General features: G+C 44.0%; 1 protein-coding gene across 4 annotated transcripts in view; it reads left to right on the top strand.

Annotated features, from left to right (window-relative positions):
• The window catches only part of ARHGEF7 (Rho guanine nucleotide exchange factor 7), a 157,902-nt gene that overhangs the window by 71,618 nt on the left and 61,272 nt on the right, over window positions 1–25,012 (top strand). For all 4 annotated transcript variants that reach the window (XM_040425215.1, XM_040425211.1, XM_040425212.1 and 1 more), the window contains 6 exons: window positions 4,847–4,977; window positions 7,055–7,256; window positions 8,560–8,648; window positions 14,688–14,782; window positions 15,350–15,445; window positions 19,113–19,235. In XM_040425215.1, the coding sequence (XP_040281149.1) occupies window positions 4,847–4,977; window positions 7,055–7,256; window positions 8,560–8,648; window positions 14,688–14,782; window positions 15,350–15,445; window positions 19,113–19,235 (736 nt within the window). The remainder of the gene's footprint in view (window positions 1–4,846; window positions 4,978–7,054; window positions 7,257–8,559; window positions 8,649–14,687; window positions 14,783–15,349; window positions 15,446–19,112; window positions 19,236–25,012) is intronic.

Raw genomic sequence — 25,012 nt, 5'->3', positions numbered from 1 at the left:
CGCCCTGCTTTGTCGTCTCCCAGCTGCTTCCTCTTCAAGCAGCAGGCAGCGAACAATGAGTATGCAAGTCAGGGCAGTGGTGGAAAACGGACATCCTGTTCATCGCGTCTTCCTGAGAGAAATGGCCAGCATCACCCCCAGCACTGCAGATCTTTCACAAAGAAAGGTCTTTGTTCAACGTGAATTGTTAGTTCAGCCACCCTTAATGAGGCTGCAACACATGTATCCGTAGAGTACGGGCCCATTCACACGTCCGTAGTGTATTGCGGATCCGCAATACACCCGGCCGGCACCCCCCATAGAACTGTCTATTCTTGTCCGCGGACAAGAATAGGACATGTTCTATTTTTTTCCGGAGCCGCGGACCGGAAGATCGGGGGCGTGCTCTGAAAAGGCAGATGCGGACTGCACACTGTGTGCTGTCCACATCCATTCCTGCCCCATAAAGAATGAATGGGTCCGCACCGCGGAACGGATGCGGACCCATTCTACGGACGTGTGAATGGACCCCAAGGGTGCAGTCATTTTATTGCCACCTTAAATATCCGAATTCCTCATACCCCAAGATGTTGTCTTGAAATCTAGACAAACATACGGTACCTTTAGGAATCGCTGTATGTAGGAAGTCCTCTGCATCTGGCCATTATCCTTGTTAGCATGGCCCGAAAAAGTTGTTGGGGTTCTGTGTGCGCTGCTGAGATTTTTTCAGTTCAGAGGAAGTTCGTTCAGAGGAAACACTCGACTGATGGTCTACTGCCCGTTGTATTGCTCCTTTAAATGAATGAGTGCATGATGGAGTGATACCGTACATAGAGGAAATTACAACCGTCACCTTGTACAGTCTTTAGGCAAGCTGATCCAGCATAAATGTCTGCTGTTGGCTGGATGACCGCTGGACCGATTTACAGTCGATTGGGATCCGGTGCTGCCGTGTAGAACTTTTATATTTTTTTTCCACCAGCATTGGAGGGATTTTTGGTATTCCAGCCCCTCTTATTTCGAGGCAGAGTGCCTGGTAACACTTTAGAGCGCTGGTACACTTGTCACTCGAAGATCTTCATGGTAGCTTGTGATCACGGTTTGTTAAGCCAGAGTCAGAAGTGGATCCATCAGGAAGGTTTTGGCTCCACTTTGACTTTGGTTTTGGCTTTTGACTGCCACAAAAACCTATGTTTCGCCTTTAGACTAGGTTTGCTTGTCGTTTGTGATTTTTTTTAGCAAGTATTCAAGCAACTTGGTGCAGTCCCATACACAGAGTTTTGGCTAGGTCTACATGGTGATCTTACCCGCAACACCCATCGCACAACCAAAAGTTGCTGTACCGCCGTTGAACAGAATGGGCTTGCAGCACAACTAGCAGGTTACCATGACCCAAGAATCGCAAAAAAACATGCATGGTTGGACTTTTTTTTTTTTTTTGTAATTCTGGGGTCGCAGTTGTAGCACTGTGACGTCAGTCGGTTCGATGGCTGCACAGCTATCTTTGGTGGTGCAACCAGCCTTAAATCGGTGATGTGCCATTCAAGCAGATGTACCCCCCGTGAGGCCTTTGATTGGCCTCAGCCGTCAGGAGACCGAGCCACCTCCTGGTTTGAAACTGACTGGGAATGGGGTATCGGTGTGGGCCCATAGGGGGAGATTTATCAAACTGGTGTAAAGTAGAACTGACTTAGCATAGCAACCAATCAGATTCCACCTTTCATTTTCCAAAGGAGTGGTTTGTTTTTTTTGAGGCACAGGTTAGGCCCATTGGGGTGGTAAGAGGGATACTCGGTGTGAACAGGTCTAGGTCAGGACAAACTTATTAGTAGTGGTCCCTCAAGTTACAATATTAATTGGTTCCAGGATGACCATTGTATGTTGAAACCATTGTAACTTGAGTAATCGGTTCCAAAGTCTCAAAATGTCATTCAAGATAAGGCCTCTTTCACACGGCCGTTTTCCCCCCCCCGTTTACGGGCCGTTTTTTGCGGTCCGTATACGGAACCATTGATTTTAATGGTTCCGCAAAAAAAACGGAATGTACTCCGTGTGCATTCCGTTTCCGTATTTCCGTTTTTCCGTTCCGTTGAAAGATAGAACATGTCCTATATTTGGCCGCAAATCACGGTCCGTGGCTCCATTAAAGTCTATGGGTCCGCAAAAAAACGGAATGCATACGGAAATGCATCCGTATGTCTTCCGTATCCGTTCCGTTTTTTGCGGAATCATCTATTGAAAATGTTATGCCCAGCCCAATTTTTTCTATTAAATTACTGTATACTGTATTTGCCATATGGAAAAACGGAACGGAAAAACGGAACGGAAACTGAAACACAACGGAAACAAAAAACGGAACAACGGATCCGTTTAAAACGGACTGCAAAACACTGAAAAAGCCATACTGTCGTGTGAAAGAGGCCTAAGGCTGCTTTTACACTACCATTTTGGCTTTCCGTTTGTGAGATCCGTTCAGGGCTCTCACAAGCAGTCCAAAACGGATCAGTTTTGCCCTAATGCATTCTGAATGGAAAAGGATCCGCTCAGAATGCATCAGTTTGCCTCCATTCCGCTTTGGAGGCGGACACCAAAACGCTGCCTGCAGCGTTTTGCTGTCCGTCTGACGAAGCGGAGCCAAACGGATCCTTCCAGGCATACAATGTAAATCAATGGGGATGGATCCGTTTCTCTGACACAATCTGGCACTATAGAAAACAGATCCGTCTCCCGTTGACTTTCAATGGTGTTCAAGATGGATCCGTCATGGCTATAGAAGACCTAAAACAACTGGATCCGTTCATGACAGATGCATGCAGTTGTAGTATTGTGACGGAAGCGTTTTTGCAGAAAGTAGCCTAAGAGAAAATGAAAATTTAAGAACGATAAGCGGATAACTAAGACAGATAAGACATGTCCTTACATATAACATTCAGGACTAGCAACTAATACAGCTATTTTAGGCTACTTTCACACTTGCGTTTGGTGCGGATCCGTCATGCATTTGCACAGACGGATCCGTTCAGATAATACAACCATCTGCATCCGTTCAGAACGGATCAGTTTGTATTATCTTTAACATAGCCAAAACGGGTCCGTCTTGAACACCATTGAAAGTCAATGGAGGACGGATCCGTTTTCTATTGTGCCAGATTGTGTCATAGAAAACGGATCCGTTTGGCTCACTTTCATCAGACGGACACCAAAACGGAATGGAGATGGAGCGGAGGCAAACTGATGCATTCTGAGCAGATCCTTTTCCATTCAGAATACATTAGAGCAAAACTGATCCATTTTGGACCGCTTGTGAGAGCCCTGAAACGGATCTTGCTAACGGAAACTAAAACGCCAGTGTGAAAGTAGCATGACCAGAGAAGTGGCCTTGATTGGTTGGATCGGAGTCTGAGGCATTGTATGTTGAGTCTGGTTTCAACTTACGATGGGCAAGAGAAGACCACTGTACGTTGAAAATATTGTATCCTGAGGCCATTGTATCTTGAGGGATCACTGTACTTGTTAGGGCCAATTCAGACGTCCGTAGAATGGTTTCGGATCCGATCCGCAATTATGCGGAACGGGTGCGGACCCATTAATTTTTAATAGGGCCGGAAAAGATGCAGAAAAAAATAGAGCATGTCTGCGGACAAGAATAGGAATCCTCTATTAAATGCCTGCGATGTGCGGCATCAGTGTTTTGCGGACAGCAATATGCGGACCGTAAAACACTACGGACGTCTGAATGGACCCTTAAAGGGTTTCAACCACCTCCTTTTGACCTAATTAGCTGTCAGACACTAGCGATCTGCTAGTGTCTGATCTACCTAACCATTCTATTCTAAGACCTTTGTGTGCAGCCGTTACACTAAAAAAAACAACTTTTATTGGTATGCTAATGAGCCTCTAGGTGCTATGGGGGCGTCTTTTCAGCACCTAGAGGCTCCGTCTACTCACCCTGTATTCCGCCCCGCTCGTCCCTCCAGCCCGCCGATCTCTAGATTGCCAGCCTCCATCTCATCCATCGGCCGAATTCTCGCGCCTGTGCCGTGTGCGTCTGTATTCGGCGCAGGCGCAGTGACTGTCTGACCGCTCCCGAACAGACGACGCCCGGCCGGTCAGACAGTCACTGCGCCGAATACAGACGCACACGGCGCAGGTGCGAGAATAAGGCCGATGGATGAGATGGAGGCTGGCAATCTAGAGATGGGCGGGCTGGAGGGACGAGCGGGGCGGAATACAGGGTGAGTAGACGGAGCCTCTAGGTGCTGAAAAGACGCCCCCATAGCACCTAGAGGCTCATTAGCATACCAATAAAAGTTGTTTTTTTAGTGTAACGGCTGCACACAAAGGTCTTAGAATTGCATGGTTAGGTAGATCAGACACTAGCAGATCGCTAGTGTCTGACAGCTAATTAGGTCCAAATGAGGTGGTAGAAACCCTTTAATAAGAATATCTTCTGTCACAATCAGCTGTCAATATGTGCATAAACATTTACCCCGTTAAAGGGGTTGTGCCAAGCATTTTAACTCACCCCCTGTCCACAGGATAGGGGATTGGTATCTGATCGGTGGGGGTCCATCTGCTGAGTCCTCTACTGATCCCGAGAACTGGGCTTCCGTTATCCTGTATGAAAGAGGCAGTAGTTTGCAACGATGTGTTGCCGCAAGGCCTCCTACCGCTCCATTCATATGTCTTGGGATCAGTCGGGGGGTTCCAAGAGTCCCTGTCAGATACTGATCACCGATCTTGTAGATAGGGAATACGTATCGGTGAGGAGTATCTGACAGCTTTTATTCTGATCAGACGTGTATATTGTATGTGTAAAATATTAGCTTCTTTCTGGATGTAACTTTATGCGTTCCTGTATCTCCAGATATTGGCTTGGGAAGCGACTCTGTGTGTGTCCGTCCATCTTCACACCGGATTAAGTCTTTTGATTCCCTTGGGTCCCAGTCTGTACTCAGCCGCTCTTCAAAATTATTGCAGGGTCAATATCGAAGCCTGGTGAGTTGTTTTTGTCACACTATTTCATAGAAATCTACTTTGCATGACCTAGGCTCCGGAACATAAGGGGCGTCTGAGAATATTTCTACTGTGCCCAGCTTGGTTATGCTGTCTAACACCGCCTCATGAAATCGCTTACTTCATGTTCTTTCAGTAAATGTTTCACTTGGCTTTGTGTATCTTGGCATCATACGTACTTTTAGAGACTGGGCACAAATAACTTGGTGTCCTAAGATTCCAGGTTCATTATCTCGCAGGGTCATTACTTGTAGCATTCTTCAGATGTCCGTATGTTACACATTAGGCCCACAGTGAGTATATTCTTCATAAACTAACGGGGCAGGCATGAGATAATCCTACAGTTTTAATGGCAAATGTATTTGTCACACGACTTTTCTATGAACTGATACGAGGCATCTTTATCAGACATTCTTCACCAGAATATAGACTAAACTGATTCTACTGACCTGGCTCCCTGCGCTGCTCCTGCTCCCCGCACTGACGCTGCTTGAAAACATCCGGTGATGGGGACGAGCCTCCCTAGTGTCACCAGCGATACTATGCAGGCTCGTCCCTGTCACTGACTGCCATTGGCTGCTCCCCCTGACACCTGATGATTTCATCCGCGCACGGGGAGAAGCAGCGGCGGTGCGGAGACCAGGAGCAGCGCAGGGAGCCAGGTAAGTAGAATCAGTTCGAGGGGAGCATTTGTTAGTGTCGGATAACTGCCGGTACATATGGATGACCTATCCTCAGGGTTCCAACATCCTCCACCCTCGACAAGCAGCTGTTTGAATAGGAGGCAATATTCTGGTTCTGGCGCTGCATCCTCTTCAAGATTAAACTGCGCATCTTCTTGCTTGTAGTTAATGGGACGACCATTTGTAATTATACTGCGCCCGCTGGCCGACGCGCTGTGTAAGCATTGCTAGCACCAGCGCCATCTCCTCTTCAAACAGCTGAAGGTCTGGGTGCTGGGAGTCGGACCCCCACCAGTCAATCAATGGCCTATCCTGCTCCCCACTGCTTTGTTCCTGCTCCCTGGTTTCGTTCAGTGATTTTACAGTCCCCGGCCTGTCATCTTCTGGATAGGGTCACATGCACCAATGTGGCCAGTCTCTGGTTTCAGAGGTCCCCACGTCACCACTGAGGCCAGTCATTGGCTGCAGATGCGCACTAGACCACGTTTGACAGTTTACAGCCTGCGGACCAGAAAGATCACTGAATTGAGCCAGAACTGAGTGGCAGGGAGCAGGTATCACTTTCTTCAGTAGGTGCAACACACTGATGGCAAAATTTAAATTGCAAAAGGCTGGACAGCTGTTTTAAAGGGGTTCTGCAGTTTGTTTTAACTGATGATCTATCCTCTGGATAGATCATCAGCATCTGACCGGCGGGGGTCCGACATCCGGGACCCCTGCCGATCAGCTGTTTGAGAAGGCAGCAGCGCAGCGGCCTTCTGACCGATTACCGCTGGCCCAGTGATGTCACGACTAGTATCAACTGGCCTGGGTAGGGCTAAGCTCCATTCAAGTGAACAGAGCTTAGCCCCGCCCAGGCCAGTTGATACTAGTCGTGACGTCACTGGATTGGCGGTAAACGGTGAGAAAGCCGCGGCGCTGCTGGAGCGCCGCTGCCTTCTCAAACAGCTTATCGGCAGGGGTCCCGGGTGTTGGACACCCGCCGGTCAGATGCTGATGATCTATCCAGAGGATGGATCATCAGTTAAAACAAACTGCAGAACCCCTTTAAGGTTCACATTTGTGTTGTAGCTTCCTTTCACAACAGATGCCATGATGCTCTGCTGGATCCGTTACAAGGCAGACATCACTGGTACTCAACAGATCCCATTGTGTCATGATGGGGGGCTGTAAAGTTTTGCAAAAGTGTTCTTTGTTTTGACAGCTATATAATCCCATCACACAGACCCTGCAGGATCCTGAGTTACAGTCAGTTATTTCAGAGCTGAAATCTTTATATTGTTTTTGTCAGTAGCACAAGAGCGGTGGGAAAGGGGACATTGCATTTAATGAAAATAAATTAGTTTTTTGCTGATTACTTCACCCTTTCATTTTAGGACATGACCGATAACAGCAACCATCACATTATGGTGAGGGCAAAGTTTAATTTTCAGCAAACCAATGAAGATGAACTATCTTTCTGTAAGGGTGATCTAATCCATGTTACACGGCTGGAAGACGGCGGCTGGTGGGAAGGAACACATAGTGGCAAGACGGGATGGTTCCCGAGCAACTATGTCCGAGAAATCAAGTCTTCTGGTATGCATCTCCTGTGTTTCTCTCATTATGTCTGAGACCGCTCTTCTAATTGTTAGGCCTGGTCTCGTGTTTCTACACGTAGGAACAATTCTAAGCTAATTCTCTAGAGAAGGATTTCAAGGCACAGCCCAAGATGTCCATTAAAATGGGTCAACTTCATCTTCTAATTAGCTTGTGGACCATATAGGAAAAATATCCCCTAGTAAAAGGGGTCGTCTCACCTCAGACATTGCAGACATATCGCTAGGATATGCCCCCAATGTCTGATAGGTGCGGGTCCCACCTCTGGGACCCGCACCTATCTTTTAGAACGGAGCCTGCAAAGTGAAAGAGGGCGCGCCACACATGGGCAGTGCCGAAAAATAGGAGACCGCTGACACGGCTGGTAATTTTCTGGTAAGAAACTTGCCTTCACTACAGTTTATATGATGTAAGCAGTGCCTCTCCAATATACTGTTCACAAATTAGAAAGATTTTGTGTGTAGCTGTGGGAGTTGGGGAGGGGGGAAGAGGAGCAGCAAATGCTGTGAAATAATGAAAAGAAAACAGCACTCGCCTCTTCAGTCCCCCGCTGATTTAGTGCGGATGCTTCGGCTGTCCCCAGTTGGTCTCTGTTTACAAGCTGTCAGCAGTCCTGACTGGTATCGCCCGTTCAGCATATCAGATCTTGGGCTTCTTCTCGTGTCCCGGAATGACAGACGCGTGCTCGGTTTCCTCCCCTCAGCCTTGAGTTTTCTTTCTGTGGCTCTGTACGTAAACCAGAGACATGAATTACTTAGGTCCATTTAGTGGACCAAACCTACCCCAAGAGGTCCATGAAAACCATCAGCAGAACACAGATGGTATCCATCTTCTGTCCGTTTTTCACTGATCCGTTGAAGAGGAAAATGGCTAAAAAAAAACGATCAACCACAGTGAAGAAACGCAGAGACAAGCCTCAGCTTGGACCTGTGGATGACGAGCTCTGATTTGACATGTTCCAATTATTCGGACATGGACTTATGAATGAGGTCGTACAGGACACCTTCAGAGGTCTTGTAGAATCCGTGCCTCAGCTCATCAGGGGGGGACCTACCTAATATTAAGCAGGGGCTCTTATCATTCTGATTAGTGTTTCTGGAACTAGTTTATGCAATGGGTTATAGATTTATTAATGGGGTATTAATTATTAAATGATGAGGGGCTGAATAGTAATGAGATAAGACACCAGAGACCCTCGTGACCTACCTATGTATTCCCAGGTAAGGTTGATACCGCATTATATTTTAAACAGTTTTTTTTTTTCTTTCTTCTGTCAATTTAGAAAAACCAGTATCTCCCAAGTCTACAACACTGAAAAGCCCCCCAAAAGGGTTTGAGACTTCTGCAATCAACAAAAGCTACTACAACGTGGTGAGTGTGCTCTACAGATACGGATGATTATTGGGGTACGTTCACACATGGCCGATATGCTCTAGATTGTCACGGAATTGTGGGCAGAAAATACGCAGTGTATTACAGTACTATTAAAGTGCACAAGATTTTACAAAATCTCATCCACACGATGTGGAAATTGACCTGCGATGCAGATATTGCCCTTTGCAAAGCAGTGAGTGAAATACTTGGCAAATCTGCAGTAAAATGTAATTGGGGACGAGCGAACTTCTGTTTTCAAGTTCGGCGTACAAGGTTCGGGTTATGTAAGAATTCCAGTATGGATTCTGCTACCACAGACCATAAGTCGCGGCAGCGTCCACACTGGAAAATCAGCCCTGTCTGGAAGTTTTGTACTTGTAGGAATCTTTGCTGGTTAGAAATGCCTCTTCTGTCATAGCAAGTGTGATATACCTTTTTCTGCAAGTGATGAAAGCCAATTTCACCCTCCTCTGGAACGAACGAAGACCTCATGCCCGCGACCGTATTTTTCTTCTGTTTGCTCTCCGCATGTTTGCGGAGGCACACTGACACATTTGTTTCTATGGGTCCATTCAGACATCCTTGTTTTCTGCAGATCGTTTTGACCGTTTCACAAATAGAGCAGGTCCTTTTTTTCCCCTCCACATTGCAGACGAAAATATCTTTTACTAATTTATGGGAGTAATGCACACAGAAGGTTTCTGAATTTTGCTGACTGACATATAGGCACTGCCATGTGCATGAAGCCATAGGTAGATGGCTACACTAAGGCTACGTTCGCACGACCATATCTCTTTTGCGGTCCACAGATCGCGGTCCGTGTGCGTCCTGCACGGTTCGCGGGCCCCATTGCTAAAATGCCTATTCTGGTCCGCAAAACGGACAAGAATAGGACATGTTCCCTAATTTGCAGACAGCACATGAACATGATCTATAAAGCCCCATAGAAATGATTGGGTCTTCGTGCAACACGCAAAAAAAAAAACGGATCAGACTGAAAATATGTTAATGTGATTGTAGCCTGAAGCACATTTAAAAGGGTTTTGTGAGAGTTTATTTTTTATACTGCTGACCTATCCTCAAGATAGGTCATCAGTATCAGACCGGTGGGGGTCCAACGTCTCTTCAGCTGTCTTGAGAAGGTAGTGCCGCTTCGGTGAGCACCGCGGCCTTCTCACAGATCGCCAAGCACAGCTGCCTTTTCAAACAGCTGATCGGCGCCTTCTACATTTTACTCTGGAGAAATGTTTGGGTCGTGTTTTTCACACTGGGTTTGCAGTTGTTTTGATCGGCTTCAAGAAAGGCTGCTTGCTGTGGTGTTGTATTGGAACGGTAACCCTATGAGCCTAAGGCTATATGCACTCGACCGGTGTGTGTTTTGCGGTCTTTGCATGCTGGGAGTTGTAGTTTTGCAACAGCTGGAGAGCCGCAGGTTGGCCATCCCTGTAGTAGTGCAACACAGTCATTATGACAATGCTGCCCTCTTGTGGTGTGAAATGTTTTTTTTCTCCCTGTGGTTCAAAGACTATTGGGGTTATTTATTAAGATCAGCTTTTAGATGCTGGTCTTAATAGCCCTTGCGCTGGCACATGATGCGCCTAAGTAGAGGCGCCGGCTTCTGCATAACTTAGGCGTATCTACTGCTGGCCTACATCTACACCAGCTCCCTTGCTGACGTAGATTTAGATAATTTTTTAGGCCTAAAACCGGCGTAGAAAATGATAAATGAGACGGGCCGGCCCCCTTCCCTGCCCATGCACCTTTTTTAGATCTGGCGTGAGCTGGGAAAAGTCGCAGATTCGCCGCAAATCCCGTTTATATCTAATAATAAATGACCCCCTATGTCTCAACTCTATCTCAAGACTAAGGGCTGTATTAAAAAAGTAGATTTTGTACTGATGATTGAATAGTTAGCGACTTGTGAGCATTCGAAAGTGCTCAGTGTTGCAATGATCGCTGTAGTTATTGGAAATTTGATCATTATAAATGCGCTAATCATTCGTCAATGCGTATATTACACACAAAGAAAGTGGGTGACGACTTATTACATGCTCAGATATGTGCTCGATGAATGAGCATTTTTAAAGAGGACCTTTTACCACTCCTGACCTGCCTCTTTTAATAGCTTAATGCATTCCCCATGTAATAACAATTCTGGAGCCTCTATTCCTATGGCTCTATGTTGTGCCATTCCTGTATTATTTCTACTAGAAGTTATGAATGAATTGCTAGCAGTCTGCAGTAAGGGTACAGAGGGGCGGTAACCAGTTAGAGGTGTGTCCCTGCACAGTCTGACTCTATCCAATCAGTGCTGCCATTTATAGTCTGTGCAGGTACACACCCACAACTGGTTACCTCCCCTCTGTACCCTTACTGCAGACTGCTAGCAATTCATTCATAACTTCTGGTAGAAATAATAAAGGAATGGCACAACATAGAGCCATAAGAATAGAGGCTCCAGAATTGGTAGTACGTGGGGAATGCATGAAGATATTAAAACCGGAATGTGAGGAGCGGTGAAAGGTCCTCTTTAAGCATATTGAAAGATCAGGATCAGCGAGAATCGAGCGATTTTACAATTGCTGGAAGCTATTGCACAGTGTGAAGATTGCTCTTAAGGGTAAACGTACATGTTCAGGTTTTATGCGCGGACAATCCGCACTGAAATCCGTGCGGTCAATCTGCATCAATTGGGGCAGATTTTACTGTCCCCATTGAAGTGAATTGAGAAAATCCGAACAGGAAAAATAAAATATTGACATGCTGCAGATTTCAAAATCCCCCACCGTAGGACAAAATCCGTGCACAAAAAATCTGCATCATGTGCATGAGAATTTAATTTACATAACTTATGGTGCAGATTTTCCACGCAGAAAATCAGCACGCAATCCTGATCATGTGCATTTACCCTAAAACATACAACTTATTCCGCTGTATGAATGGAAAATTTAAAAAGTTATGGCTATTGGAATGTGGGGAGGAAAAAAAAAAAGAAAATGGCCTCTGTACTTTAGGCTAATAGTCCATAAAAAGTAGTTTAATGAACGGCTGGAAGTTCTCTGGGCCCGGTTTTTGCTGGTCCTGTGAAATTCACCGTTCGGTGGTGGAAGATGCCAGTCTATAGAGCTGGCCGTACACATGATAGAACTGTTGACACAACCCTTCTTCTGCCAATTTATGATAAACATAAAAGCTTGGCTAGGTGTCTGCTTTTCAGTGGAAAGAGAGAAATAAGCTGCTGCCAGGTTCCTTTGGACCATGCATGGCTTCCCCTATATCTGCTGTCAGGGAATGATGAGTCCTCCCATATATGTGTCAATCCTGCACTGGTTTTAGCTGACTTTCGTTTTGGCCTTTTTCACATGGTCCGTATTGGGTCAGTATTTGTAAGTCAAAACCAGGAGTGGAATTTACTGAGAAAAGGTATACGGTAATACAAATATTTGTGCCTCTTCTGTGTTTTGGACCCACTCCTGGTTTTGACTTACAAATAATGATGAAAAATATTGCCAGCTTAAAATCAGACCACCTTGCCTATCTAGACAGATGCATTCATATGCTATTATAGTATCAGTATGTAGATGAATGACACAGCTCTATTTTGCTATCTGCTTTTATTCGGAGAGCCTAGCTCATTGGCCATGTGGACTCTGCAGTGAACTGTGAGGGAGACTTTCTCTAGGAGGCTGATAGGACTATGAAAGGACTTCTTTTTCGCTGCTGTCTTTCCTGTTTGCTGAAGTTCTCAGTGAAAATACTGTGACTTGTCCAGAGAATCCCCCTCCCCTTTGTACACTGTGATGTCTTCACCATTCATAGCTCGCTTGGCATGGACTGTTTACCCTGCGCTTCAACAGCAAGGCTCTGTTTCACTACTCGTCAGTACCTCCAGAGCGTCAGTGGGATGGGGAGGCTAAAGAAAACGCCGTTGCTGTGTCATGGGGTCTTCAATGAGCTTTCACAGTACTTCACGCAGAGGGATATGGCTGAAGAGAGGTGCAGGAGAGGTGACTTGCACTACCACTGCTTTTATTTGTGTGGTTTACTATACACAGTGCACTGCTACTATGCTTATTGGGTAAAGTTTATGCTTTAGGTTTGTGTCATTATGATCTATTGCTATTTTTATTTTTTTTACCTTTTTTTTTTTTAATGGTGTTCGTCTCCCTGATTATTTATTTATTTATTTATATATATATATATATATATATATATATATATATATATATATATATATATTATAAAATTGTCTTTAATTTTAAAGGGGGGATTCTTACTTGATTAAACAAGCGCTTCTTTCCCATCCGTTGTGTGCTTTGTGTCCTATTTCTTTCCACTGCTCATACTCTGCATTTCAGCATAGTCGCCCGTGTCAACTTTGCTATGGCCAACTGCTTTGTGGCATGTCTGAGAGACGCGGGTATGGTAGAATGCAGCCAATTTACTGTGAAGGTCAGCTAGGTCCCGGGCAGTGAATGAACTTGCAAAATTCAACAAAAATGTCCTTCTTCCTTTCAGTGCAGCTAGAAATGAATAGGAGCATTGACTGCAAATGAACAGTCTCAGAATGAAACATCAAGGCTTTCTGTCCATGTTATCCCATCAGACATTCGCACAAATGGATGCTGAAAGCCTTGGTGCATAGACTTCTAGTTTATATTTTCTGCCTGTAGATATGTCTGCCTTATTATTTGTCAATCTGTAGGCTGTAAAGAATTAGCCTAATAGTATACATCATGCAGATGTAAGTTATGGCAGGGTGACCCTGGCCCACCAGAGTACTAGAGGAGCCTTTAGTGGGCCTCAAAAAGATCCATTGGATGCTGGCTTTTGGAGATAGTCACTTACCACTAGTGTCTATAGCCTTCTTTTTATTTTATTTTTTATTTTTTTATCTATTAGACATGATCAATAACTAGGTTGGGCCCCAAAAACACTTTCCTTTGGTGGGCCCAAGAAACCCCAGTCCGACATGGATGATTGGTCGGATCCGCACCAGTCAGATATTGTTGGCCTGTACTGACGATAAAAAAAAAAGTACTGGGAAACCTTTTTGCGTCAGACTCTCTATGCAGAGTTTATTTGTGAATTAATTTATGTAAATGGCAAGTACAAAATAAAGTTTTGATTCAACCAACCTACGTCCCAAATGACTTCGCTTTCTAAGTCAGTGCGTTAAGGGTCCAATAACACGGACACCGGCAATGTGCGTTCCGCATTTTGTGGACCACACATCGCCGGCACTTAATAGAAAATGCCTAATCTTGTCCGCAATTGCGGACGAGAATAGGACATGTTCTATTTTTTTTTCGGGAACGGAATTGCGGGCCCGGAAGTGCGGCCCCATAGAAATGAATGGGTCCGCAATTCCGTTCCCGAAAAATGCGGAACTGAATTGCGGCTGTGTGAATGAACCCTTAGATGTAATATGCAGTAAATCATGGTCACATACATTCCATAGCCATGTGGCTAGTTATGATTTGGTGGTTTGTAGGAATCTAGTGATGATGCCCTGCTTATATTTTGGTAGTGCTTAGAAGTATCATAAAATTATTAGATTTGCTTATTTAGATGAGATGGGTTATTGCTATTAGAAAATTGGGTGTGTTTTATATTTGATAAAGCCATGCATCCTCTATATTCATATACAGTAATAAGTACAATGCATCTCGTGACTAGCTTTGACACACAGCTGCAGCCATCCTTAGAGGTAATGGGTATATCACTGATTGGTGGAAAGGGATGGCGTCTATGATGGGTATAATGCCCATTGGTGGTTTTAATTAACACAGGTGTTATATCGTGTTATTGGTAGATTGATATGGGAGGTGGACCTTTTGTACTGTTCTGTGCACCACGTGTGGATAAAGCCTGTTTGATTGGAGATGCTGCCTTTTTTGTGGACTTTTATCGTATTGACTCCTATGGATCCGGAGTCTTTGATTGGCTGTTGTGCTGCTCCTAATTATTTATTGCTGCTAGCTTTGACACAGTCATTATGAAGGGCTATTAAAGTGACACCTCTTTATTTCGCAGGTGCTACAAAATATTTTAGAAACAGAAAATGAATACTTCAAGGAGATCCAGAATTTATTATCCAATTACCTTCGTCATTTACAATCAAGCGAAAAGTAAGATTGCATTTATTCTGTACCCTTTGTCTTTTGTTCAACTTTTAACGTTTTTTTTAAGTCCCTTCCCCCCCCATTCTATTAGGACTACCCCATGACGTGTTAGGAAGTATAGACGTCATGGAGGGGGTTGCCCTACTTAGGCGCCTCTTCTATAAGCCAGAACTCACCCGAGTCGCTCTTGTTCTAGCAGACTCTTCCCACGTATTATATCTAATTGGCCTCCATTTTATTTGACATTTCCCCTGCAGTGGCCGCTGCAGGGGAAATGTCTGTTTGGCTGTGGCTTTTCCCAGCAAAATAAAGCTTTGGCCTCTGGTTTCCGTAAAAAAAAGGTCTATTACAGGAGAAGACACTGCGCATGCTCACTCACTCTCCAGTATAGTCTGGTGGAGATGCTGTATCATATCTGAAATCCTTGGGACTTTGCTTACTTTGACTGTATTTGACCTCTCACACTTATAGAAGTTATTTTGGACTTTGTAATGTGTTATACCCATCACTGATTAGGAGAATGAACAATAGCTATCCCATGCCAATATGACAATCTAATTCTTTTCCTTTCAGGCTGAGCCACACTAGCATTTCTTATTTAATGGGGAACCTGGAGGAGATCTGTGCTTTTCAACAGCTGTTGGTTCAGTCATTGGAGGATTGTACAAAGTAAGTGATGCGATGGCAAACATTTGTTTTCCAGGTCTGCTGTAAAGTATTGCTCTACTACACGTTTGGATGCATTTTATAATTCTGTCCGTATAGGCCATAACGATCTGATCAGTGGAGGTCCTACACTGATCAGCTGTTTTGCAGTAGCTCCCGATGTCGGAAATACACGGCTCAGTTTAGTTCCAGTTGTGTAGAATATATAAATGTCTGTAGTCTGGCTAGATGCTGCAGTAAACATCTCAGGTCTCCTCAAAAGTTAAATAATCTTGGTAACATTAGGCCCCTTTCACACGAGTGAGTATTCCGCGCGGATGCGATGCGGGAGGTGAACGCATTGCACCCGCACTGAATACCGACCCATTCATTTCTATGGGGCTGTTCACATGAGCGGTGATTTTCACGCATCACTTATGCGTTGCGTGAAAATCGCAGCATGTTCTATATTCTGCGTTTTTCACGCAACGCAGGCCCCATAGAAGTGAATGGGGTTGCGTGAAAATCGCAAGCATCCGCAAGCAAGTGCGGATGCGGTGCGATTTTCACGCACGGTTGCTAGGAGACGATCGGGATGGAGACCCGATCATTATTATTTTCCCTTATAACATGGTTATAAGGGAAAATAATAGCATTCTGAATACAGAATGCTAAGTAAAACAGGGCTGGAGGGGTTAAAAAAAAAAAAAAATCATTTAACTCACCTTAATCCACTTGCTCGCGATGCCCGGCATCTGCTTCTGACTCTTTTACTGTATAGGACCTGTGGAGAGCATTAACTATAGTTTAAGGACCTGGGATGACGTCACTCCGGTCATCACATGGTACGTCACATGATCTTTTACCATGGTGATTCACCATGGTAAAAGATCATGTGACGTACCCTGTGATGACCAGAGTGACGTCATCCCAGGTCCTTAAACTATAGTTAATGCTCTCCACAGGTCCTATACAGTAAAAGAGTCAGACGGAGATGCCGGGCATCGCGAGCAAGTGGATTAAGGTGAGTTAAATTATTATTTTTTTTAACCCCTCCAGCCCTGTTTTACTTAGCATTCTGTATTCAGAATGCTGCTATTTTCCCTTATAACCATGTTATAAGGGAAAATAATACTATCTACAGAACACCGATCCCAAGCCCGAACTTCTGTGAAGAAGTTCGGGTTTGGGTACCAAACACGCGCGATTTTTCTCACGCGAGTGCAAAACGCATTACAATGTTTTGCACTCGCGCGGAAAAATCGCGGGTGTTCCCGCAACGCACCCGCACATTTTTCCGCAACGCCCGTGTGAAAGAGGCCTTAGGGTAGGTTCGCATGGAGTTTTTGGAGGGGGTTTTGAGGCAGATTTTCCTGTGGGTTTTTCAGAAGTGGTTTTGAAAGGAATGAGAAATATAAAGGAAGGACTTACACAGGGCGAGTCACAAGTTGCAGGACACCCTTTTATCTCAGAAATGAAAGGGAAAATTAAATATCTGAATACCCCAGCAAGTAATGGGTGAGGGGGCCTAACTTTTACGCCAGGGATCGGCAACCTTCGGCACTCCAGCTGCTGTGAAACTGCAACTCCCAGCATGCACACTTGGTCGGCTGTTCTTGTAACTTCCATAGAATTGAAAAGAGGATACTAGGAGTTGTAGTCTCTGGACAGCTGCAGTGCCGAAGGTTGCTTTTTAGGCTATGTCCCGGACATGGCCGCCATCTTGAAAGCTGCCATATTGGATCAAGGGCAAATTTTTCAAATGGGAAGGTGGTCATGTAGCGTATCAAAGAACCAGGACCAGAATTTTCTCAGAAATTGATTACCGCAGTCAGATTTGCAGTGTCTCTGGTGGTTCAAAAGTGCACAGAAAGTTGCACCAACAACTGGGAACGTTCCCTGTGATACGCAGCTATTTGACGTGTTCAATATGTCGTCCCTGGTGCTTTCTGTGTTGATAATTTTTGAACCACAAGAGATACTGCAAATCGGATTGCGGCAGTGTGAACCTACCTTTTAATTCATATCAGTGGATAAGATCCATAATTGTCATTTTTAGCAATTTCCTAAGGATACAGACGCCTCTGAATGCATTTCTATTGCACTTATTTTGGTCTAAAGTTTTCCAATAATTTATAAAATATATAAAAATATTTAACCGGTTGTACTTTGTAGCCTTTCTCTGCAGGCTGCTCTGTACCCTCCCTTCACGGCGAAAGCCAACTGAGGAGCTGTTTGACAGATCATTCACTAACCCTTATTTTTTTTTATTTTATTTTTTTTAATTTTTTTTATAAGCTCAAAATACCAGTATGTACAGTGAAATAATAAAAATGCATCCAGAGGTGTCCGTAACCTTTTAAATTCTGAAATGTAACTTCTATTAGAAAGTTTTTTAGCACCAGCTGTTTGAATATCATCCACCTGTTCCACAGCAGGTTTGATTATTTGTATCACATACAGCATACATTTTAACAGACAACTAAAATGATAAAAACAATATAAAAAAAATAATCTATCTAATCTCCATAGCCCAATATACTGATCTGAACACATCCCCCTGTTCTGGCTTCTTCACGATGGGTTTGCACCAGTAGTGGACATCATGCTTGTGCCATATGCCTGCACCTATGAATATCCCTGCTTTCATGTTCCCCACATACTTTGAAATAAAAGAATCAGCTCCGTAGTCAAAGTTATGACTTGTCCTTATTTTCTTGTGTTACGTTGGGGATAATCGGGGGTTTTTGAGTACGGCTGTACTGTAATAATTTTATGCGTGACCTGACCATGAAATCCTTGAAATAACTGCAACAAATGATCTTCTGCAGCTTATAATGGATGACCAAAGAACGTTTCCACTGACAGGTGTTTTTTGGATACACATATTAACAGGAGTCTCCACTCAATGGGGGGAGGTTTATCAAAACTGGTGTAAAGGAAAACTGGCTTACTTGTCCATAGCGACCAATCAGAGTCCACTTTTTATTTTTCAGAGCTCCTTTGTAAAATGAAAAGATGAAATCTGATTGGTTGCTATGGGCAACTAAGCCAGTTTTCCTTTACACCAGTTTTGATAAAGCCTCCCCAATATATCAATTAGCAAGTCTATATTTTTTTACATGGCCGATATAGTGTGAAGGCAGCGACACTCGCACGAGCTCCACTGCCTTCCCAAAACAGTTGATCGACGGTGGTGCTCCCACCGATCAGATACTGATGCTCTATGCAAAGGGTAGGTCATCGGTAAATAAAATCTCGGAAAACCTTTTAAAAATGTAAAAGAAGTCATGCTCACCTCACCTATCCCCTGTCACTCCCGTTTTGGTGTTTCCCACCGGTCTCCGCTCAGCTGAGCAGTCCCGTTTTCATGTCAAAAAGTAGGAAAGATGTGGCGGAGGATCCATGAGGGGACTATCGCTTTTTTGTAGAGTGTGTGGAAATTTCATTTCAGTGCTGTTTTTGGAATGGATTACCTCCTGTTCACTTAGTTGAGTGACTGCACACCTGACCACTTCCATATTTGACAAAGCTTAGAACTAGTTCACAAGATCAGATCTTCACTAGTCTCAGCACTAACATGTCGTAGGAGAATGTCATTAGAACATGAGCCGATCTCATTGATTGCATGTCGGATTCTTCTGAACTTTTTTTTATTTTTCTGTACTTTTTGTGACTCTTTCTTCATTAGATTGCCAGAAGGACAACAAAGAGTTGGAGGTTGTTTCATGAGCCTAATGAATCAAATGAAGAATTTATATATGGCGTATTGTGCGAACCATCCTTCAGCGGTCAATGTTCTTACCCAGCACAGGTATGCATACTTGCTCTGTCAAAGCCAAAAAAACATAAAAGGTGCAAGTACATAAGACTGTAGACCCTTACTTTGAAGCTTTCTGTTATTTGAAGGAGCTTACAGGATTTATAGAAATAAGGTTTCTTTAATGAAATGCTGATTTTTGTATAATTCTTCACACTACACAATACTTTTGCGGTTTACACATGCATGCAGATATAGCAGTCTGTACAGACACGGAGGGTGCATTTACCATCCCCTGTATGTCAGAGAGTCGCACAATTTGGTGCATAACTTTTTGGGGGTGTGTTCGCCACTTTTGCTAAGATTGGGTGGGGCGGTGTGGGGCTGGACAGCCCAGGACCTTTATTATACTCTATGCCAGATGAGGATTATTCTTGAAATCTACACCAGCTTCCTTGCCAGTGTAGATTCCAGTACTGGTGCACCGACCTGGAGCATCCGATGACAGTGGGAGGTAGATTAAGAGCGGCAAACATCCCCATGCTGCTTACATAGAGATCAGTGCAGACTGTTGCTTTAGATGGGTAGTATGGGTATACTGTTACTGTCACTGTATATGGGTATGCTGGCATACATGTAGCTATGACCTTTATGAGAACACAAACACCTAAAATAAATGGTGCTGTGGACTGAGCATGATACTTATGCCTCTCTTTCCTTAATAGATAATGTGCCTTAAAGGGGTATTCCCAGAATCATAAACCTGGCTCATTGTATTCCGTTTGTGAAATAAACAAGGTTTGCAAATATATAATAAGTTATCCAGACTAAACTGTTTATCTTCCCAGGTTGAGCCTGTGCCATAGGACATCACTGTTTTCCTAAAACAGGCCTTCTTCTCACTTTCTTCACTTGCACAGGCCGAGCATGCTCAGTCCACAGAACTAACCAACAAGGGCTTATAGTATTTTCAGTTTTTGAGTATCAAACGTCCGTTACTTGTCCTCGGCAGGTCCGCCCAGTTAAGACATTTGCCGCTGGCAACACAAAAGCAAATTGGGGGGGGGGGGGGGGGGAGGGTAGGGGAGAGGAGAGAACTACAGCAGATGTCTGGGGCCTTCTTCTAAAGCAGGCATGCTCAACCTGCGGCCCTCCAGCTGTTGTAAAACTACAACTCCCACAATGCCCTACTGTAGGCTGATACCTGTAGGCTGTTCGGGCAGGATGAGAGTTGTAGTTTTGCAACAGCTGGAGGGCCGCAGGCTGAGCATGCCTGTTCTAAAGTGATTTCAATAAACACAGGAGCCCTGATTTATCATGGCTTCACTCCCAGAATTCTGGCTTCATAAAGTCGCAAAATGGGGCTTTTGCGACTTTTGGGGTTTATTTGTAGGGATGAGCGAAATTGTGTTTTAAATTCGGCGTACAAGGTTCAGGTTATCTAAGAATTCCGTTATGGATTCCACTACCATGGACCCATTCATCTCGATGTGCTGTCCACAAGTATAAGGCCCCTTTCACACGGGTGAGAATTCCGCGCAGGTGCAATGCGTGAGGTGAACGCATTTCACCCGCACTGAATCCGGACCAATTTACTTAAATGAGCGGTGATTTTCACGCATCACTTGTGGGTTGCGTGAAAATCTCAGCATGTTCTATATTCAGCGTTTTTCACGCAGCCCTGGCCCCATAGAAGTGAATTGGGCTTCATTGAAAAACTCATTGCATCCGAAAGCAAGTGCGGATGCAATGCGTTTTTCACTGATGGTTGCTAAGAGATGTTGTTTGTAAAGCTTCAGTTTTTTATCACGCGCCTGAAAAATGCATCAAAACGCATTGCACCCGCACGGAAAAAACTAAACAACTGAACGAAATCACAGACAAAACTGACTGAACTTGCTTGCAAAATGGTGCGAGTTTCACTGAACACATCCGGACCTAATCCGTCATTCTCATGTGAAAGAGGCCGAAGTCTGTTCCGTGGCCCTGCAAAAAAAAATAGAACATGTCCTAGGATAGAAAAAAATAATAATGGCAGGCTCTCATCCGGTAACTGTGTTTTGTAGACCTGTGATTTTCGGACCGCAGAAACTGCTATTGCTGTGTACATGGGCCCTAAAGATAAGACATTTTTATCAAACCACACATTTTGTATATGGGAAATTGAATATATATAATAAATAAAAATGATCTGACACCACATGTGGCATGAAGTACGCCAACGCAGACTCAAGCATAACTGACTTCAAATATTCCCCCTCGTGATAAATTCCCACCAGGGTTCCCAGAAATATGAGAGATTGAGATTACCCTTGCAAAGGGGCTGTGTCATTTCCCCTTTAGAAATGCACCCTCTGGGGTGGTCAATTGATCACCCCAGGTCTGACTCCTAGCACTACAGGCTTTTGCTGCAAATTTTCTATACCCAAATACTGCCGTATTTCTGCTACATGTAAATGCACCCTTTTAGTAGAAAAATAAATCCATAAAACTCAGGCTATGAAGTTGTAGTGTTGGTTCACGTTTGATGAAAATGGCTTCACCCATGGGAATGGCACATTACCGTTCAGGCCATAAATCTTGGTGAATGGTCTCCAGGGGTAACTATTTCTCTCCGTGGGGTTTCTGCTTCATCAGTTATGCCAGATCTTGTAGTCTTAAGAGAGACTCTTCTAAGGAACCTTTTTTCCTTTTTGTTGACCCATGACGATGCGTTGGAGCCTGGTTTTCTATTCCAGCGATAGTGGGGCAAAGCATCTAAAATAAGTCCTCTTTCTTGAGTGAAGTAGTGAAGCAGATAATGCGCTTAAGTGCAAGCTATGTTTGCTCAGCATAAGTGTGACTGGTGAAAGCTCAGTGGATCTGCAGAGTAACTGGAGCATGGATAACCCAGGCACAGAAGTCTTTGTCTCTTGCACACTGCCTTCCCCTAGCTTGGCTGTATGCTGGAGAGGTGACGTCATCCTCCCATCCGAGCGGACAGAGAAAGGAGCCCCAGCCTCCGATCAGGACTTCAGGCATACAGCTTCTAGTCTGTTGCACCGCGGCGCGCTAGTGCTCTTGGTACAATGCGGTGCCTGTGTGCCATCTTAAGGCCCGTCAGTGCGGAAAGTTCCTGCTCCATCTACTTCAGGCAGAAATCATCCTCCGAACTGTAAGTCTCTTTCAGACAAATGACTCTAGTTTGTTTGAGGTTCCTTCTTCAGCAGATTTTCGTGAAGATCCCTCTTTTTATGAACTAGAATTTCTCTTAAATGTTGTAGACGTCTGAGCACTATGCAGATTTTAGTCTTTGATAAGATAGAGGTTCTCGGTTTCTATTTAGTCAGTCAGGAAAGACTGAAAAGTGTGAATTCTGTCTTGCACTACAGCAGTCCATACTGACCTCACGGACTACTGCAGGCTCCTGGTTATGGTGAGAACCATTGACTGGGTGTAGGAGATCCATCAGTGCCTGGGGAGCGATGCTGGAAGTCGTGTGCATTTTTATGGGGAGGGGCTTTTTTTTAAAAATAAGAATAGAAGTCCACTAAATATATTTTTGTGGAATTTTGCAGTCCCTTTAATATGTTTTTATCTTTGTTAAAGCAGAAGAAATGAACAGATAGTGGCTCTTAGGCTCACGTTTTACGCTATTATGCGAGCTTGGTGTCTACAAGGTCCATTGCCGGAAAGTATATATTGGTTCTTAAGGCTTAATGAACACTTGGTTCTGGTTAGAGATGGCATTTGCTCTTTAGTGCTGTCTTGTTCCCCCCTTGTAGGTGGGTTACTGTCCACTCTGTGTTTGTGTTTCTATTGTATATCTGTAGCTTGCAGTGCATGTAAGGAGATGGTCTGTGGAGGGCTTACAAGTACTCGGACAAACCTCATGAAAGAATGTTTTGTCCTGTTTGGTGCAGCTGGGTTCAGGGGATTGTTATAATTTTGCTGCCTCTTTTCACAGATAACAGAAGCACTGTGGTAAAGTGAAGCGCCAGGGAATCTAGAATTACGCCATTCAGCTACTCCTAGTTTCTTTTCATCCTTCCACTTTCTTTCTAGTCCATGTTGCTTTGTGCTTTTTATTATGTTTATTGAATACTTTTTTTCAATACTCGTATCCATGGGCAGAGGAAGAAGTGGTGGGTAGGGTTAAAAGGCGTTGGTTCCAGTCTTCATTTTATATTTATATGCCTGTCGCTAATATATATGTTAAAGGTTTAGTTTAAGGAGACACTTCTATCAGAAAGGGTTATTTTATTTTTTTAAACACAGTTGGGCAGATTTTCTATTGAAAATGTGCCAGTTTTTAGCACATTTTACGCCAAAAAATGGCATGCATGCTTTGCATCACATATACTAACTGGTTTACACTCTTTTCTAACTATTTTATGCCTTGTTTGACAAGGAGGTTTGGCCTAAATACGCCTTTGTGCAACAAAATTTTGGCTGCTTTTTTAAGTAAACTACTAGCAACTTATAGGTGGCGTAATCTTGGACTAGACACTTTTTTGGCACACGTAGAAATTTTTGGTGCACAGACGGAATTCTAGCACAAATCAGGCACAGGATTGACGATACTTTATATTTATAAAGGTCTGTGTGCCAGAATAGTAAATTTGTCTAAGGCCTTTTTCACACGGGGGTGTCGCGTGTGAGGGCCGGATAGGATGCAGGTGTGTCGCGGAAAAATGCACGATTTTTCCGCGCAAGTGCAAAGCGTTTTAATGTGTTTTGCACGCGTGTGAGAAAAATCGGCATGTTTGGTGCCCAGACCCGAACCCGGACTTCTTCACAGAAGTTCGGGTTTGGGTTAGGTGTTGTGTAGATTTTATTATTTTCCCTTATAACATGGTTATAATGGAAAATAATAGCATTCTTAATACTGAATGCTTAGTAAAATAGTGATGGGGGGGTTAAAAAAAATAAATAAATAATTAAACTCGCCTCATCAACTTGTTTGCGCAGCCCGGCTTCTCTTCTTTCTTCTTCTTTGATGACCTGGGAGGAAAAAAACCTTTGGTGACGTCACTGCACTCATCACATGGTCCATCACATGGTACATCACATGGTACATCACCATAGAGCAGTCCCTCTTACGTTTTTTGGCCAGAGAAAATACTGCAGCATGCTGCATTTTTCTCTCCGGCCATAAATCCTAAACACTTGCCAGAATGCCGAATCTGGCATTAATTTCCATTGAAATGTATGAGTGCCGGATCCAGCATTAAAGTTGCCGCATTGACTGATCCGTTTTTCCGGTCCTTGCATGCGCAGACCTTTTTAAATCTGTAAAAAAAAAAAAAATACCGTTTCTGTTTTTGCAGACGACACCGGAGAGACGGATCCGGTATTTCAATGCATTTGTCAGACGGATCCGCATCTGGATCCGTCTGACAAATGCATCCATTTGCATCCGGATTATGTGATCTGGCAGGCAGTTCTGGCGACTGAACTGCCTGGCGGAATCCTCTGACGCAAGTGTGAAAGTAGCCTAATATTAAGACTGTGATTCATATTCTTAGGGCAGAGTGTGACACTAATAGTAAATCTGCCCAAATAGTCCTAGAAAGCAAATTTTAGTTTTTAGAATTTTTGGTTATTTTTCTTTTTCATTTCAGCATTTCCATAGAGTTGAAAATGAACAACAAAATGTTATTCTGTAGCAGACAGCACAGATTGATGGGACTCCTATATTGATAGTTAATCAATTGTTAGTTTACTGCTGTGGTGAGAGGAAGATGTTATCTATTAGTATCCTGGTAGATCAGTAGAAATGACATAACAATATGACTGCTCTATTCTCTTGATAGGCTTAGAAAAAACGCAGACAGAAAAGCATTACACTG

The sequence above is a fragment of the Bufo bufo genome, chromosome 3 (genome assembly GCF_905171765.1).
Source record: "Bufo bufo chromosome 3, aBufBuf1.1, whole genome shotgun sequence".
NCBI lineage: Eukaryota > Metazoa > Chordata > Amphibia > Anura > Bufonidae > Bufo > Bufo bufo.
The sequence above is the reverse complement of the archived record's forward strand: the minus strand, read 5'-3'. Positions and strand labels throughout refer to the sequence as shown.